This window comes from Sorex fumeus, unplaced genomic scaffold (assembly GCF_029834395.1).
Source record: "Sorex fumeus unplaced genomic scaffold, SorFum_2.1 ptg000006l, whole genome shotgun sequence".
Taxonomy (NCBI): Eukaryota; Metazoa; Chordata; class Mammalia; order Eulipotyphla; family Soricidae; genus Sorex; species Sorex fumeus.
In genome coordinates this window covers 33,743,499-33,763,035 of record NW_026606063.1, presented here as the reverse complement: position 1 = coordinate 33,763,035, position 19,537 = coordinate 33,743,499, and the positions used below count along the sequence as shown (strand labels likewise).

The following is a 19,537-nucleotide window of genomic DNA, read 5'->3' as shown; positions in this document are numbered from 1 at the left end:
GGGTTTATTGTCTGTTTATTGGTTAATGTCTAGCATTGTGCTTTGCAAAGATCACCTCTTTATTAAGTACTGTCAAAATAAATTTAATCAACTATACTATTGTTCCTATTAAGCTCAATAGTACTTTTATAAATATGTAATGGTGCAAATGAGCACAGAAAGTTTGACCTTTATTTTTAATAAATTAGAATCAAGTTGGGTGGAGCGATAGCACAGAAAGTAAGGTGTTTGCCTTGCATGTAGCCGGCATAGTCGACCTGGATTCGATTCCACCGCCCCTGTCAGAGAGCCCGGCAAGCTAATGAGAGTATCTCACCTGCATGGCAAAGCCTGGCAATATCCCCATGATGTATTCAGTATGCCAAAAACAGTAACAAGTCTCACAATTTGTTGTGAGATGTTACTGGTGCCCGCTTGAGCAAATAGATGAACAACGGGAGGACAGTGCTACAGTGCTACAGAATCAAGCTGATACCAAATTAATAGGAATAGATATTTCTGTACTTGCTATATAACCTATTGTTTCAATCACGTTTTATGTTTCTAGCTTTGGTTTGTGAGGCTGGCATTACTTGTCAAGTTGGGCCTTTTCCAGAATGCCGAAATGGAGTTTGAGCCCTTCGGAAACCTAGATCAGCCAGATCTCTACTATGAATACTACCCTCACGTGTACCCTGGGCGAAGGGGTAAGGCAACAGTGGTTAATGTTTGTCCCTTTGCATGCATTTGGCTTAACTTTGTATGTAATTAGGCATCCTTCGTTTTTCCTTACTTATCCAGTTCTGAAAAATCAATAGAGTAACTTAGCAACAAGCTTGAACTTACAGATGACCTTGCTCAGCTTTATAAATCACTGATCTGAACGTTTTTTCTGATGCTTCCATTTGTTCATTTAGCAGCCATTTTTCAAGCTCCTGCTGTCACAGTAAGGTTTGGTAGAGGGAGTGAATAATTCAGCATGTACTTTTTTTTTTTTTTTTGGCTTTTTGGGTCATACCGGGCGATGCACAAGGGTTACTCCTGAGTGCTCAGGGGACCATATGGGATGCTGGGAATTGAACCCGGGTTGGCCACGTGCAAGGCAAATGCCCTACCAGCTGTACTATTGCTCTAGTCCCCAGCATGTACTTCTTGACTGTGATTCACAATAAAAATTATATCATAACCTAGTACAAATAGAGATCTGGAAACAAAACAAAAATATGCATGCAATAATCCCCACTCTGTTCCATTTTTTACTAGTCTCTAATATGATGAAGATGCATCATATTCATCATATTATGGCGACCGCATGACATCTTATCAGGACATCTTTTTATGACATCTTATTATCTCATTCCTACTTTGGACAAACTTGCAGGCTATCGAATGTAGCCTGCCCACAAGGCAGAGTCTGGCAAACTCCCCGTGGCCTACCAAATATGCCAAATACCAGTAACAATGATGGGTCTCATTCTCCTAAAGAGCCTTGAATATAATCTCAGGGCTAGGATGAAAGAGACGTTATTGGGGCCTGCTCGAGGCAATCGACGAATAACAGGATGATGAATGAATGAATGAATTGAAATGTCTAGTTGCTGCTCAGCAATGGACCATGTCCTTGTTTGGAAAATAGTGGGCTACACAGCACAGTAATGTTTATAGGAGAGTGATCAGAAGTAAGAATTGGGGAAAAGAGGGTGCAGATTATGAGGATCCTTCTAGGCCACTAGCAACCTTGAGGCAGAATGATTGATACTGAATCTTATAAATAGTTTAAGACTCATTAAATGTTCATATTCAGTATAAAAGTTTGGGAAGGACTTCTGCTAGGATGCAGTATATGCTGAGTTATATGCCTGGACTCTGGTCAAATTTTCATTAAATCCTAGTCCCTTCACTTACTCATGTTTGCCCTTGGACAGTAATACATCACTGGGCCCCAGGGAACTTTTCCATACCATGTGTGAAGTCCATGCCTATGTCGCAGGGTGTCACAGAGATTAAATGAGGTCTTAGAACGGTGACTGGGACAGATTACTGAGGATGCTACTTTTTCTTGTTCTGTACCTAATTCATCAGTTGCACTCTGTAGAGTATTTCCATCTTTGTAAGATCAACTTCTTAACGTTTGTTGTATGCAACACCAGAGCTACCGAGAAAAGTTCTGGTTATCAAGAAAAGCAGAACCTTATTGGATGTAGAAAATCACAGTCACTATAGTACAGGTTAGTATAAAAGTCCTCATCAGTAATCAAGATAATAATTGCTAGAGAAGTTTAAGAAAAAAATTCACTCATCTTAACTAGGTGAATATCGGTACGTAAGTAGATAAAATGAAAGTACCAAAAGTAAAAGTGCTTCTCTCGGTTGTAATTTTTTCCTTAAAGCTCAGAGTCCGCATATTTGGAGAGGTTATAGCTTGCTTTGATTTTTTTTTAATTAATTTTTTATGTGTGGCAGTTTTGCCCAGCTTGGGATACCATTTTCTGCTGAGAATAGAACCACTAAGGCTACCTCTTTGCAAAGCATGTGCATTAGCCCTTTGAGGTCTCCCCAGCCCAGAGTGAGCATTCTTTAGTCAGACTTCTTTCTTTATCTTCTTTACTTTTCATAAAATGGGATGGATATAAATTAGTTGGTATAACTGAGTTTCCAAAAATTGGAGAAAGAATTTTAGCATGACCTTTTGCCTCCTGAGTCTTAAATTCTTCATCTTCCAATAGAACTTAACCACTTACAGAAAATGTGAGTTATGAAAAGGTAAGCTTTAAGACCTAAAACAGAGCAAAAATCAGACCCAATTGTTTTCATTGGTTTGGCTCAAGTGAGTGGCAAGGAGTTAGCCAGTCTGGATAGATTTATCCTCGGGAAGGGGACATCCAAACCACCATCACACACATGGACACAAGCCCCCATCCCAAATCTATAAAGCTTATGATGACCCTGAGGCCTGTCATGCTTCAGTAGCCCCCACAAAGTCTAATAATCAGAGGAAAGCCAAAAGGCCTCATAAAGCACTATAGCCAGGAGAAAGCGGAAATCTCACGTTGTCTCCCTAGACACATCTTTATTTGACTCTTGGTGCTTCTTCTCCCATCTGCCATCCTCCAGGAAGCCCCAGGTACCACGAGTCTGTTTGTGGGCAGCAGGGTTTATCTCTCTTCATGACTAAAGTCTCCCAGCCACTCAGTGTCAAGGCGGGTGCCACAGCCTTCCATGTGCTGGAAATGTGGACAGTAACAGCTGGTCCTCTCTCAGTTCCTCAGGGCCAGCTTCTCTAAGTGAAGCAGCACTGTCTCTGTAATCCTGTTTCTTTCTTAGCCGCACTGTCTAGTCATTTGAGGATCATCATTTCACAGAACATGGACAGCAAACTTCCAAACTCAAAAGAAAAATGAGACTTTTCATACTTCTAATGGAATGGTGAAAGGCGTTGTTCAGTGGGGCCATTTGGGGGCTGTTTCTGCTGTTTCTGGGGGTTGATCATTATTTTGTCTGCTGCCACCAAAAACTGAAACTGTGAGCCCACCACCTCATCCTTTAATGACTGTAAGCTACCAAAGTCCCTACACTCAGCGGTAGGAAATGCTCTGATTTATTTTCGTGTTGAAATCCAGGTGAATTGTAAATGAATCAGGATGACTATACACGTATCAACTACTTCAGAATTTATAGGTGTTTAAGAATAAATGAGATATTTATTTAATGTGTTGGTCAATCAAAACTTCCAACTCCTCATTGATTTCTAAACTTAACCAGTTTGAGTATTCCCCCTCACTGGTTGTGCCCAGTACCATCACACTAACCTGCTGATAGAACCATGTAGCACTGCTCACTCACTTCTAAAGAGAGCATGTGGAAATGGCACTGAGCACCTGTAAGTAAGGAGTTAAACTCTCAGTATCCTATCTAGAACTTCCGTATCCTTCCTCTTTGAGGATATTGTCCCCTAAGAGTTTGTGGATAGGAAGTGGCTTCTGCCTCCGCCTGATATTACATTGCATTGGGATATGGATAAAGAGGATATAGTAGCCATGCAACATTAAGCAGCTAATTTAAATTATGAAATAAACATAAATCACACATATATTTTAGCTAAAGCATGTTAAGATCCACAATGATATGCTGAACGTTTACTAATTTTTCTTCTCATTTTGTGGTATAATGAGCATAAATGTAAGGTTTTGATTCATTCATTTCATTTTAGTTTACAATCTATAAGCAAAGCAAGTCATTAAAATGCGCTTTTAAAAGGAGGCTCTAATGGTACAAACAAATAAATAACCTTTAGAATGGGCTTTAATGTATTTCATTTAAATATTGAGCATAATTTTTATCAATTCAGAATAATCTTAACAAGACATGTAATGAATCATGAGTAAAAACCATGAAGCTTGTTGTTTTTTCTTTCATTTTTTAATTTTTCTGCAGGAAAGGAATAGTATTGTAGTGGTATACATTTCTCTTATATTTTTAGCAGTTTTATAGTTTCCGCTACTCTCAAAAGATAGAGTGTATGTACTTCCACATATTCAGCTATTGTTTAGATTCTTCCCTCCTAGTTTCAGTGAAGACTGACAGTAAGCATTGACTAGACCCTCCCCAACGCCCCATGGCTTGAGTTATGAATGGTTTGGTGTAGGCACCATAAAGTCACAGAACCTAAGGATGCCTCATCACTTTCATTCTTTTCCCTTCCTTATTACTCCATCAATAGCCCCCTTTTTCTTTCTCCTTTCACTTTACTTATTGCTTCTCCCTTTATTATATATATAATAAATAATATTATATACATATAAAATGTTCCTATAAATCAGGGACCCAAATTTAGTGTTGAAGCTACTTGCATGAAGCTATTGCTCAACTTCAGGGTGCAGAGTGAAGGAGCTTAGAGCTCAGATTTGATATTTAGAAACCAAATAAGGGAACCGCAAGCAGACTGCCTGCATTTTCTCCTTGACATTGAGGTTCCCAAGCCACACAGAATGGACACATCAGAGAGAACAGCTCTACCTGGAAGTGTCATAGGGTTCAGGAAACTCAGAGGACAGTACTGGTCACACAAGTAGAAGATGTCAAAACAAGAAGACTGAAAATTGAGTTTCAGGTACCAAGTGATAACAAGGTCTCTATCACCAGGGGCAAAGGAAAAGAGAAATGTATCTTAAGGTCGTCTTTCCTATTTCTATTTCTCTGATTTTTGAAATAGAAATTCTCATCTGTGATTTTGGATTCTAGTTCCCTTTATACTCCAAAGGCTATCCCCATTGCCACATGAAAACTGTCACTTAAACAGATTGAATGGTTTGTGTCAATAGAAATTAGTTGCTCTTCTTGTATTGTTCACATCCTAGTTACTTTTTTGCTCTTTCAAAAGTTTGCATTTGGGTTCCCTCTGTGTGTGTGTGTGTTTGTGTGTGTGTGTGTGTGTGTGTGCTTTTTATTTATTTTGCTTTTTGGGTCACACCCAGCGATGCACAGGGGCTACTCCTGCCTCATGCACTCAGGAATTACTCCTGGAATGCTCGGGGAAACCATATGGGATGCTGGGAATCGAACCCAGGTTGGCCGCGTTCAAGGCAAACGCCCTACCCACTGTACTATCACTCCAGCCTCTGTTTGTACTTTTTAAATGTTTGAAACTTTATTTAAACACCATGATTTTCAAGGTTGTTCATAATACAGTCATTTCAGATATTCAATATTCCAACATGATTTCAGCCATCAGTGTGACCTTCCCCCTACCAGTATCCCCAGTTATCCACCCATCCCCCCCACCGCTTGCCACCTTAGCAGACACAAAATAATTTACTTTATATTTCCTATTATAACATGGATGTCATAATGTCGCTAAAGTCATTGTTGAGGATTTACTGAACTGTTAGGTGCTTGTCGAGGGAGCCTTCCATGCTATTGTTTTTGCTCATTGAGCTTATTGAGCTTCTACACAGCTCTTTCATCTAATTTGCTGTGCTCCTACCGCTCTGTCAGTACTGTGAAGTTTGGGGGTATCACGTGGCTGCATATGCTCCAGAAGCTGTGGAACTGGCATGATTCAGCAGCATAGTGTCTCAGCTGGGCCTTTTATGTGCTGGCGGAAGTAAAGTATGGGTGGAATGCTGGGCCTTCCTACAGGGCCAGGACTTGGCTGGCCACCGTTCTGTGATGGCTCCATAGATCTGGGCCTGGAGACTGGCCCTACCTAGTTCAGCTGAGCTTATCTGAATTTGGTTGCAAAGCTCATTTTCTATTGTGTATATACACTTTAGCACTGTCCTCCCATTGTTCATTGATTTGCTCGAGTGGACACCAGTAGCGTCTCCATTGTGAGACTTGTTGTTACTGTGTTTGGCATATCGAATACATCATGGGGAGCTTGCCAGGCTTTATCGTGCGGGCAAGATATTCTTGGAAGCTTGCTGGGCTCTCCAAGAGGGGTGGAGGAATCGAACCCGGTTCAGCCAGGTCGGTCTCATGTAAGGCAAATGCCCTACCCGCTGTGCTATCGCTCCAGCTCCATTGTGCATATTATATATCTATATATTTTGTGTATATATTATATATTTTTTCTTTAAAAAAGTAGTAGTGTAGGGGCTGGAGCAATAGCACAGCGGATAGGGTGTTTGCCTTGCACGTGGCTGACCTGGGTTCAATTCCCAGCATCCTGTATGGCCCCCTGAGCACCACGAGGAGTAATTTCTGAGTCCATGAGCTAGGAGTAACCCCTGTGCATTGCCGGGTGTGACCCAGAAAGAAAAAAAAAAAAGCACCATAGCACTGTCCTCCCATTGTTCATTGATTTGCTCAAGCGGACACCAGTAATGTCTCCATTGTGAGACTTGTTGTTACTGTGTTTGGCGTATTGAATATGCCACGGTGAGCTTGCCAGGCTCTGCCGTGCGGGCGGGATACTCTTGGTAGCTTGCCAGTCTCTCCGAGAGGGACAGAGGAATTGAACCCGTGTGCAAGGCAAACACCCTACCTGCTGTGCTATCACTCCAGCCCTTTTTAAAAAGTAACCTGTCTAAGCCTAACATAAAGTATCCATTGATAATAGAACTAATTTTGGCTTCTTGCAGGACAGTTAGCTTTTCCAGAGTGTATTTTTAATCTATTGTTCAGAACTCCTTCCTGTTCAGGGGGATAATGATGAAAATCACCATGTAAATTTGCACAGTAAATTTTCAAAATACAACTCTATATTACATAGTTCTCTTCAAGTTCACATGTAACTGGAAGAAAATTATGATGCCAAAAGATCTTACTACTTAGAAGTAAAACCTGTTTGATTATTTTCAATGTGACTGACCCTGAGTCCATCTCTGCCCTTCCTCCAGAATCTTGAAATTCAAATTTCTAGTTCTCAACCTAAATTTGGAAACTCTGTACCAACACATAATCGTACATAAAAGTTCAGAATTAAATGATGTATATAATATTTCAAATGTCTGGGTCTGTTTTCTGTGACAAAAGTTAATTCACCTCTCAGAGTATGCATGTTCTGCTCCTGCTAGATTTCCGTTCACTTCACTTGGTGCCAGGACTCGGGAACATTTATCACTTAAAGCATTATTTCCTTCAACCTCAGATCACACCATCTTACAGCTTTTCGCTTTGCTCCACATTCTTTGTTGGCGGGGGGAGGGGGAGGGCGGAGGGTGTTTGGCTGGTTGGTTTTTGTACCGCTTTGGCACGTGTGCCTTATGGGAGGAAGCGCACCTGTTAACCATGAGGAATCCTTTTCACATGCCTCCACTGAGCGTGGTGCCAGGCAGCCTGTGCCATCGCTCAGAACTGCATTGTCCATGCTACCAAAGAGCTCTCTTCTGCTGAAGAGGAAAAAAAAAAAAAACCCTGGCATAGCCTGCTAAAAATATGCTAAAATTTCTACTCTTTTTTCCTTTAATTTTTCACTGCCCAGCACGGAGGCCAAGTTAATATCTGGTATGTTCCACTTTGACTCTCTGTGGTGACAGTATGGATTTGTAGCACTACAGGGGACTGTATAAAATGGATTTTGTAGGAGTATTTTCATTTAATGTTTTCTAAATGATTAATGAGAATGCTTCTACAGTATTTATACCAACCTAGATTTTGGCAGGTCATGACTATACATGGGAATTTTCCAGAAAGACAGATCCACTAGGAATTCTTTTTACCTTGCAGATTTTGACGAGCCCTTTTTTCCCGGGCCATTCTCCCTGTCGGCAAGAGAGGCCTGCAGGCTGGTGTGAAGGCCATGCATATTTTATTTCACTGGAGACCATTCACGTTACAGAGTTCACTGATTTGGGGGGAAAGCTCATCAGACTAAGGATTTGAGGCCAGACCTTGAGACTTGGTACTTTTATCAGCACTTCTTTAAAACAGACAAAACCACAGGTATAGCATTGTTTAGGAAAACCTGAATGGTTTTATTGAAGAGATCGAATCATTTACTTGTGGACAGTGTTCAGGTTCTTCGTTTTTTGCACCCAGCACCTGACCTTGCATTTGGCATGCCAGACCTGCTGTGTGAATTAACGTTCAAGGCTGGAGTAGGCAGTGTTTCTCCCGTCGTTTCTTTCTCTTGTTCTAACTCTTTATGAAAACTTTCATAAACACTTTCTTCTTTATGGGAGTAAAACTTCATAACAGTATACTCTTTCTACAAAGATCCATTTTTTTCCCTACTTGATTTACTTCTGTTTCATTTTTATTCTTTTCTTTTTTTGCATGAGCTTCTGTGAGATTCTACTTTCCTCTTGGTTTTTCTCCTTTGAAATTTTGAAACTCTGCCAGACCTCGTTGCTACCCAGAGAGAAGAGGAAGAATCCTTTTTTCCTGCTTCAGTCCTCACTTACTTCCAGACAGTTCTGAGAAAGTCACAGGTGATCGCAGAGTGTTTAAAGAACAAGCTGGCACTGGCTCTTTCTGACTAGCTGGATTGCGCCCACACTCCCAGTCTCAAGGCACTGGGGGGCAGGTTGGTGTCCTGTGCTCCAGCATCTGCCGTGAGTCCCTGCTGCCTGGCTAGCATGGAGTCTGCTGATGGGGCTCTGTGTGAGCTGCTGCCAGGGAAGTCTGTCCAAGGAAAGGCAGCACAGAGAGAGAGAGAGAGAGAGAGAGAGAGAGAGAGAGAGAGAGAGAGAGAGAGAGAAGCCAGGAGGCAGCAGAGCAGCCAGGGCAGTTCTTTGCTGCCACACAACTCCTTGACTGTTGGAACCGGAGAGATAGTACAGCAGTAGAGTGCTTGCCTTGCACACAGCCAATCGGATTTGTTTCCCAGCACCCCACATGGTCCCCTGAACCACACCAGGAGTGATCCCTGGGTACCACTGGGTGTAGCCCAAAAGCCAACAGAGAGAGAAAGAGAGAGAGAGAGAGAGAGAGAGAGAGAGAGAGAGAGAGAGAGAGAGAGAGAGAAAGGGAAGAAGAGAGACAGAGGGAGGGAGAGAGACTGAGAGAGAGAAGGAGGGAGAGAGCGAGAGAGAGAGAGAGAGAGAAAGGGAAGAAGAGAGACAGAGGGAGGGAGAGAGACTGAGAGAGAGAAGGAGGGAGAGAGCGAGAGCGAGAGAGAGAGAGAGAGAGAGAGAAAGGGAAGAAGAGAGACAGAGGGAGGGAGAGAGACTGAGAGAGAGAAGGAGGGAGAGAGCGAGAGAGAGAGAGAGAGAGAGAAAGGGAAGAAGAGAGACAGAGGGAGAGAGAGAAGGGGAGAGGGAGAGAGACAGAGAGGGAGGGAGGGAGGGAGGGAGGGAGGGAGTGTGTGAACTCAGTTTTCTTTGTAGTAGAAGAGCAGATCACTGGAATAGATGCCAGAAGTCCCCGATTCATGTTAGCTTCTAGCTGTTTCATCAGAAACTGGGGGAATTTATATATATTTTAGTAACATTCTCGGTTATTTTTCAAGCATAATAAAGTTTAGTTCTGAAAATTAATTTTTTAAAAAATTAATTTTAGTTTCGATGGGTTACGATAGCATTCAAATATAAAATTAAATTTTTAGTTTAAAATAATCCTGAAATTTTCCTACTGTTAGTTTCGTTTTTGGTTAAAATTCCTCACGTTCAAGGAGAATCGAGTATATGCTTAGTGGGGCCGTGTGCTTTTCCAAGCCAGAACTAGGGGACCTGGGGACCCCTGCTGATAATATGCAGCCCCTACTGGCTGGATAGCTCAGTGCTCAGGTCTGGCAGTGTGGTACTGCTCAGACTCAGTGGAGCTGGGGGACCTCAGGGTTGTACCTGGCAGTACTGGGAGTGATGGTGGGGTAGAGAGGGCGAGGCAGGGAGGGGGGACCATGCAATGCCAGGGATCACATGTGGTGCCTTGCGTATGCAGGCATGTAATCTAATTCCTTGAGTTATCTCCCTATTTTCCTTTACTTCTGGTTTTGTTGTTGTTGTTTTTACTGGCATTTGTCATTCTCTGGTGTCTTTTTTTTTTATGTAGGAGCATTGCTATTTATTCAGCCATTGATTAGGCTGATTGTCTCTGATGTCTTAAGAAGGAAGCTTTGACCAATATTTCTCAACGTGTGACCATGGGCCCCCAGAATATGGCAGGGAGAAGGGCAGAAGTAAGTCACAGCGGGAGGCCACAGCACAGGACTCGGAAGCCAGGCAGGAGCGCCCCGGTCCAGACCAAGTGCAGAACAAGGTCTCGGTCCGCAAGAAGGGTGAGAAGCAGCCGCCTACTGATTTTAGATCTTGCCTCCTTTATTGGGGATGGGGGGGGGGGGGCGGCTCTTGTGAAGCAAGGTAGTTTTATTGAAACATTTAAAAAGATGTGAGAGAAGAGAAAGAGAAGTATTCAAGAGAGAACACAAGCTTTTCCAAATTGGAAATAAGGGGGAAAAAATTGCTTTGTTTTTCAAGTAAAAATAACCAAAAAAAAAAAAGACACACAAGTAAGATATATGTTCAAGGGAGAACACAGGCTTGAAGAGCAAGCCTCGGTCTTTCCTTTCTCACAATATTGTTAATGTTATAAAATTCCCTCTTAACTCTGACTTTGCCACATCCCACAGAAAATTTTTCCATTTTCATTGTGTTCAGAATGTGTTCTCAGGTCCCTTTAAATGCAGAATGGACCCCATACCCATGGACAGTCACCAGGGTAAAGAGCAAGTCCCTTCCTATCAGTCATTTGTTCAGCTGTTTTATCATTTTGAACTGAAAACTTCTGACTAAAGTTTTGTTTCTCATCTTTAAGAGTTGCAGAGGTGTTCGCCTTTCAGGTTAACTCTAAACTATAAGGGGATGATTATTGTCTCTTTTCAGACTTAATATGTATGAATGGAAATGGCATGATTTATATATGACTTACCATGTTAACGCAGTTCCATGTTAGTAATGCTTATGGTTAAGGACCAAGTTCGAGTCTCAGCACCTCAAGGCCCCCTATGCACCACTCAATATAACCCTAGAGGCTCCCAAGTACTGCTGGATAACCCTGTTGGATTCTGGCACCCTCAAACCCTAGCAATTCCACAAACACAGGCCTAGCATTGAACCCTCTGGGCGTCAGCTGCCTCAGGATCACAGAGAGAGACCTCAGGCCTCCTGAGTACTTCTTGAGGAACCCTCCACGACCCAAAGAAAGAAATACCCTTTTTGGAAACTGAAATGACTCATACTATAATGTAAACTCAGTCAGCAATACTCTTTGGGAATTATTTAGGGTCATCCCCAAAATGCCAAGATTTTAAATTCAGTGATTGTCAGCTTTCTTTTCTCTAGGCTTATAATCACAATAAACCTATTTTTGTCGTGTTCTAACAGACTGAGACACAGAAAGGCCAGTTGGCTTGCAGATGTGACACAGCTTGTTTTCTAACCGAACTCTATTCAGATCTTCCAAAATATATTTCAGGTCTAAATATTGACAGCTTCAGACTATTTTGAGAAGTTCTTTTCTCAATCTGTGTGACCAACCCATGCTGACATTTTCTTATTCTTCTTGTATATTAGTGCAGCTATTAGATTGCCTGAATGATTTTTATGCACTTAGAATATGTACTGCAAATCAAATCCTGAATTGTATTGAGGGGGAAAAAAAAACATGACATGAATCAAGAGATTTCCTTCCACTCAGAGATGAAGCCCAGTTGGATTCAGTGCTTGCCTTCCCTTCAGTCAGCATAGCTGCCCCTTTTCAGAGAATACCGCCTTGCCCACTGGGCTTCCTGACAGAGCCAGAAGAGCTCTGAATCTTCCCCTCAGGGCATCCCTAGGCAATGGTGTTCTCGAGAGCATTTCTGAGGTGAAAGAGATAGTCCAGGGACAGGGTGCTTGCTTTCACACAGCTGACAATTCCCAGCACCTCATATACTTCCTTTTAGCCTATCCGGGAATAATCCCGGAGCACAGAGCCAAAGGGATCCCTGAGTACAGCCGGGTGTGACCCAGAAACCAAAAAAATTAGACCACCCCCTTGCCTCTGGTTGAATCAGCTCTTTATTCCTCTGAGCTCGGCGTGTGTTTCTCTCTCTCTCTCTCTCTCTCTCTCTCTCTCTCTCTCTCTCTCTCTCTCTCTCTCTCTCTCTCTCTCTCTCCCTCCTCCCCTTCTTCTCTCTCTCCTCCTACCTTATTACCTAGACCTGAGACACATCCACCCTCATCTTCCCTGTTCACATTGTTCACACTTAACCCACTCCCAACCACACTCACTCTCAGATCCTCTCTTAAGGGTCTCTTTCTGGGGTACCCAACCTTTTCAGCCTTCTATTTGAATTTACTCTAACAAAGAAATATTAATCCATGGCCTGTGTTTTCTTTGTGGGACGAAGAAGCAGTCTCCTGGTTTATGCATTTTGTGGTAGTTACTCCATGATTGAAACATAGCTGTGGAAATAGTCGTGACATCCACCTGTCTCCTTTGACGATTTTCTAGAATACATTTGCATAAGTTTCATAGGGAAGACGAACGTGCATGTTATATAACTGGCACCCGTGCTCCCTTCGAAGGGATTCTGCCATCCCTTCTGCTAAGGCATCTGCAGAAAGTGTACTTGGTTAAAGCAAACAAACTGACTCCACTTTGATTTTGATTCTAGGTTCCATGGTTCCCTTCTCAATGCGAATCTTGCATGCAGAGCTTCAGCAGTACCTGGGGAACCCCCAGGAGTCACTGGATAGACTTCACAGAGTGAAGGCCGTCTGCAGCAAGGTACGATCTCTCAGAGTTGCTCTGGCACCTCCCTCAGTGGAGAATGTGTTCTTAGTCTCCCCAGAAGACACGGTCCCCACCCCCATCCACCATCTTATCTCTGCTTCCCCCAGAACAGCACAGCAATTTCTGGTGGCCATAGTATTCATTGTTCTTCATGCATTAATGGGGGAGGGAGCGGCAAGGGGGAAAAATGATCTTGGCAGAGTTTGGATCCTGCCACCCCTCCTTGGTATTTTTTGTAGATTAAAAAGCTGGAAAGTTGTAGAGAGAAGTCACGCCTGCGCGCATGGCCCAGGCTGCCAGTTGAAGTACTTCGTGCCATGTCACTCAGCCTGCAGACACTCTGTGCACCTGCTTCCTGTCAAACAGAGGCACTGGGGCAATGTTTAAAGTGATCAAGGCTTAAAATGTAGCAGAATCCAAGTAAATTACACTGTACAATGACAACTGTCACTCGTAATGCTGATGCCAAGGCAGATCGGGTTCAAAGTACTTTCTGAACGATTCTTGCTTGTGAAGTAACAATTATGTGGAAGACACCAAGTGATTGCATCGACAGAAGAGAAAATTATTCCATTAAGGGATTAAGGGAGAAATTGGGATGTGAAGTGTCTCCATTTGCAAGCCTTGGGCAAGCCTGCTGCCCTCTCCAGTTTCATCGTCTTCGGTAAAGGAGTTAAGCTGCCTTTCCTCCCTCCCTCCCTCCCTGGGCTGCAGTTACTGCTTTCAGGGAGAGTCTGCAGAGTGAGCCAGAAACCCAGGCAGTGAAGAGCAACCCAGCCAGCCCCCAGTTCTGCAGTTCTTTGTTCTTCCTGCCCTCCCACCCCCCAGCAGATGTAGAGGGTAAAGTTGGGGTTAGGTTTGACCCCACCTACTGGTGGTCCTCAGAGCTTACTCCTGGCTGTGCAATTAGGGATCGCTCCTGAACTCCTGACAAGGATCAGGGGACCCTATGAGGCAGGGGACCCTATGAGGTGCCAGGGATCAAACCCTGGTTGGAAGACAAGCATCTTGCATGCAAAGCATGTTCTCCAGAGAGCTATCTCTGCAGCCCAGAAGTTTTTCTTGTACTTTGGGTAGTTGATGGGAAATTGAATTGCTTGCTTTTTTTTTCTTTGAGATTCTAGCACTTTCCTTGAATCTTAAAAACATGGTTGAAATATAGTTCTTTTCAGAAATAGGAAGCACCTCACTTGTTATTGAGAAGTTCTTAATCTATGACTTTCTAAAACGGACACAGATGATTTTTTTTTAATCTATGTTTTTCATTCATCTCCAGATCTCTTGGGGGAAATTTGTATGTATTTGAGAGAGAAAATTTTGCATCTTAGTGAACTCAAGGGCAGAACAGTCAGCTCAGTTGAAACGGTTTTGTAGGTCAGTTTTCCTAATCTTAAGTGCTTAATCCAGTGTGGCATCATGTGCTGCATAGCACCGAGAGCCGGCTTCGGTTCGCACACTGCCAGTACTGCCCCTGCTCACCCTCATCCAACTTAATTTAAACATTTTGTCACATTCACCAAGAAACCCCCGAGGGCCAAACGGTTTTCAAGCACTAACTTATTTAATCTTTATAACCCTCGGAAACGGGTGTTATTATCACCTCAGTTCATAGATGACAGGAAGAGACTGAGGGACCAAATTTGCCTCAAATCATGTGTTTGAGCCCCAGCAGTCTGGCTTCACAGTTCCCCAGACCTACTGCCTTCCAGTAGGTCTGGGGAACTGTGACACTTAACTGGTGAGGAAACTTGGGAGGGAAGAACCTGGGTTGAGAATATCAATGATATCTCCTCCATAGCATCTTAAATTAGTTCCTCCTCCCTTTCCATTTCTTGGCCTGCCCACCCATCCCTGCCTGAAACATCAGGTTGTGAGCTTACCCAGGCAGCTCAGTAAAGCTGTCAGCGGTGCTGTTTTTTCCAGCAATTGCCATTTATGGGTGTACAGTCAGCTCACCTCCAGACCATCCTCCCCAGGAGGCCAGCTCTGGTCGCCACCGACTGTACAATAGTAGCCTTGGTGTCCATAGGAGATGCTTAATTCAAGGGTATTCTGAAAATTTCAGGTTGTTTCCAAAAAAGAAGGAAGATACTCTGTTCATTGTCTCCAAGGAGCTCTTCTCCATTTTCTTGCATGGCTTGCATGGCATCTGCTATTGGTCTGCAAGGGTGATTTTCCAGGCCGGGGGTTAGGAATGATTGTAGAGTAAATGCTTTGGAAGGGGGTAAATAATGGAGCCAGAAGCCAAACTAGGACAGCAGCAGCTTTTCATCCTTTAGTCATAGTCAACTAGAGCAGCGCAGGTTGCTTGGCAAATGAGCACTCTCGCCATTTATTCACTCTAAGCCCCACTGTCTGATAATTAGCCGCTCCAGCAAAAGTCAGATCTCAGGCTCAATCCCAGCATGGATTTCCCACATGAAAAGAAACAACCTTACTTGGCAGCCAAGGTAAGGTGTGGGAGGGGGCAGGAGCAGCTGGGGGTGGACAGAGAGCAGAGACCTGCCCCCCAGCTGAGTCCCCCCACCCCCGCCCGTTCGGCTAGCCTTCTCTGCAGTTCTCAGCTCTGTGAGCTCCGTGGGTCAGTTTTTTCCAGGACATGCTGAGATAGAGAGCTCCCGTTGTTTGCAACCCAGACTGCTCTCACCTGAACAAAGAGCTGGAGTGCCCAGCCTCGGGTGTCCAAATAGCCTTGGTGCAGGAAAAATTTATGGTCTGTTACTAATTTTCAAAACCAGCCTATACAATTATAGTTACAGTATGATCTCAATGAAGTGAATGATATGCTCTGACAGAAATGTTAGTGGTGTGGATCATGAAATTTAAGGCCATTGTTAGGCTTTGTTTTCCAGGTTTTATACCAGGCATACTTTAAAATCAAGCTTTTTTTTTTTTCCCCAAGAATATCACCTGAGGACAATGGGGGAAGGAAAGGTGAAATTAAACATGTGTGCAATGGGTTCAATCCAAGGTAAACCAAAAAAGTTTGGTGCCAAGGGTCTCAGTAATCAAAGAGAGATTCAAGAGGGAAAAGCAATCAATTACTGAATTCTCAACATTCATAAATCAGTCATGTGCTCAGGGAACTAAGCTTGGAGCTGGGGCGTAGTTCAGAGATAGAGTCCTTGACTTACATGTGAGGTCCTGGATTCAAGCACCTCTCCCACAGTAAAAAAAATGAAAAAAGACACAAAATAGAACAAACAAGCAAAAAACAACAAAGGAAACCCCCCTCAAAAGACAAAAAACAAAACAAAACAAAAACAAAGACAGAACCAAGTTTTTCTAATTTGAAAGATTGGCCAAGGAGTGATTTAACCTAGTATTTTTCAAGGAAAGCAGTGGTATGCATTTTTAGGTGGGCTCATATTCCACAGAACATCTCTCATGACCTTCTCTGTCTGGTCTTTGAAATTGGATGGAGAAGAGCAAGAGCCTTGAGTTGTGTTAGTAATGTTTGGTTCAACTGCAGTTGTAGCATCAAAGCATACTGCAATTGTACCATCGAAGCATAAAAATCCTGCACTTGAAGTTTCCCAGGGTGCCGTATGTTGGAAAAGCTAGTGACCTCCCCCCCCCCCCCCCCTATCAAGCAGCTCCCACCTCTGTCCACTCTGTCCCTGATGGGTTTCTCTGAATCCGCATCACCTCTTGGTTCCAAGAGAGCTTTGTAGATCAGCACAGGGAAGAGCAAATGAGAACATCTCTAAAAGCCATTTGCATAAGAGGTCACCTTTCCTAAGTCATCAGGCTACTCTTAGATTGGCGTTTCCATCTTCACCAATCTGGGTGTCCCAGTGTTGCTGGGTATCCCAGCCTTGCAGGGCGACCTTTCATGGAGGATGCAGATTGTCAGTGCAGGTTAGCCTGGCTGAGTAGGAGACCTCACAGCTAAAGGAGCTAAGACTCAGATACTTGTTGCGTACTATGGAGAGTAAATATCTTTAGTGTTGTCAGTAGCCTTTGTTCTCTGTGAATGATTTAGAATCAAACTGGTGAGGGCTTGGGGCTGGACCAATAGCATAGCAGGTACTGTGTTTGCCTTGCCCGCGGCCAACCTGGGTTCGATTCCCAGCATCCCATATGGTCCCCTAAGCACTGCCAGGAGTAATTCCTGAGTGCATGAGCCAGGAGTAACCCCTGTGCATTGCCAGGTGTGACCCAAAAAGCCAAAAAAAAAAAAGTGGTGAGGGCTTTTAAACTGATAAAAATTAGTATCTTATTTCAAAAAATTTCTTACCGATGAACAGGCTCACTAGGGCCATTTTTATTGTCAAGAATTCAAAAATGGAAGAGAGCAGAACCACTGTCTGTTCTCACCCTGGCTAGCTGCTTAGAGATATGCCAGTGAGGTTGGCCAACCATCAGCAGGGTGAGAATGTCTAGCCACTGGCAGGCCTGGTCCCAAAGTTCAGTTGCCCTCATCTCCTGCTGTTCCAGCGGAGAATGCATCAGTTGTGGCTGAGTCCGAGAAGATGGAGTCACTGAGAGAGTGCAAAGGGCGGACTCCCACTCCCTGGGGCCTGGCATCTCTGCCCCTCCCCATGGTCATGCACACTCAGGGGCCACATGTGCTCAGCCTGCACGAGCAGGAAGATGGCACTGTCCCCAGGGCCAGGGAGGAAGGACTCTTGCTCCTAGACTCATTTGTGCTCCTGCTAGACATATGCAGATAATCCAGTCTGCCATGTACAGTTGGCCCTCTACAGAGGGATTGACAGAATAGAGGTTTGAGGCTCGGGAACATCAGCAGTCTTTCTTGGCATCAGAGATTTTGTGCTTCAAGGTGAAGCCCCGATGGATACTGTCTATAGCAGGCAGCAGTTGAAGGTATTGGAATCAGTGGGAATTCCAAGGCCCATTTCCCACTCCTCCAGTAGACTTTGCCTGTGAAGCTCTGCTTCTCTCCTCTGTAAAAATGAGGCCACTGTGAGGGACTGAGACAGATGTGGACAAGCCACTGTCACCATGCCTCGTCCCTGGATAGCCTGAATATTCCTTCGATGTCTTGAAGCAGCTCCAGGAAACCTCTTAGCATTCCAGAAAACCTTCCCAAGGACACTGATGTGGGTGGGAGGGCACAGGACCTGCAAAGGACTCTTTATTGCTAGTGGAGAATTGGCCTCACCTTAATCCAGACTCTAGAAAATCATTCATTTCTCCATGGTCCTTACATGAGGCCTCCCCCAACATGTACATCTATATATTGCACATCCCACCCCCCAACAGCACAGATACAAGATTCCTTCCTCTGACTCTACAAACCCTTGTCCCAGACCTTGGGACAAGGTGTGACCTGAGGTCAGCTCTGGTGTGACCCAGAGTCCTAGTTTTCAATCCTTTCACATCTGTGGGCTGGCATTAGTCCACAAACCGGTGGTTAAAAAAATGGATTCTCTGGGCTGGAGTGGTAGTAACAGCAGGTAAGATGCTCTTAAGATCCCCGAGACTTCCAACAGTGATTCCTGAGTGCAGAGCCAGGAGTTAGCCCTAAGCACTGCCAGGTTTGCTCCCCCCCCCCAAAAAAAAAATAATAATAAAAATAAATCCTCAGGGGTGGAGAGATGGTACAGCAAGATGCTTGCCATGCACATGACTGACCTGGTTCAATCCCTAGCATCCCATATGGTCTCCCAAGCACTGCCAGAAGTGATTCCTGAGCGTAGAGCCAGGAGTAAGCCTTAAGCATCATCAGACGTGACCCAACAAAATCAAACCAAAACATCCTGTAAAGTGGACTGCTCTGAATCAGATGTAGCGGGCAGTGTTTTGGCAGTTGGAAACCATGGGCTGAGAGCTTGCCAGGGGTGCACAGTTAGGGGTCACAGCATGTGAGTCAGAGCCTGATGTTAAGACCAGTTTTTGAGGCAGGGAAGACAGTTCAAGTGGTAGAGCACATCGTGGCATGTGTACGATCCTGAGTAGATCCCCTGGCACTGCGCTGCCCCAAACAGCCCTGACTGTGACCTGGGCCAAACACTGGAAGTGTCCCATATTTGAAACAGATAAGTAAACTGCTTGCAAGGCCTGACCGTGTGCCATTCTCCATGAACTGCTTGATTTCTGGCAGTAGGTATAAATCCAGTGTTCTTTGTGCATTGCTAGAGCTTCTTGAAACTTTAAACATGAGTAACTAGTCTCCAGATGGTGGCGGTTACCCAAGATGAACACTCCCCCCTGCCTCCTTCCCAGACTCCTACAGGGAATTCAGAATGTGGATTTTGATCCTTTTAAATCAAAGTAGGCTACAGATTGCCTTATCTGTTTGAGGGCCGTCTTGGTAATGTAGGACATCAGGCTGTGGGACATTCCTGCTGGTCACTTAATTTTCTCCTTACCAAAAACATAACCAGGTTTGGGTTACAGTCATTAAATGCCTTTCCTTCCCTGGGCGTCGGTG

At 44.0% G+C, this 19,537-nt stretch overlaps 1 protein-coding gene across 1 annotated transcript in view; it reads left to right on the top strand.

Annotated features, from left to right (window-relative positions):
* TRAPPC12 (trafficking protein particle complex subunit 12) overlaps positions 1–19,537 on the top strand; it is a 77,413-nt gene that overhangs the window by 37,822 nt on the left and 20,054 nt on the right. Inside the window, exons 5-6 of the mRNA XM_056123101.1 lie at positions 548–686; positions 13,019–13,131. Coding sequence (XP_055979076.1) covers positions 548–686; positions 13,019–13,131 — 252 coding nt within the window. The remainder of the gene's footprint in view (positions 1–547; positions 687–13,018; positions 13,132–19,537) is intronic.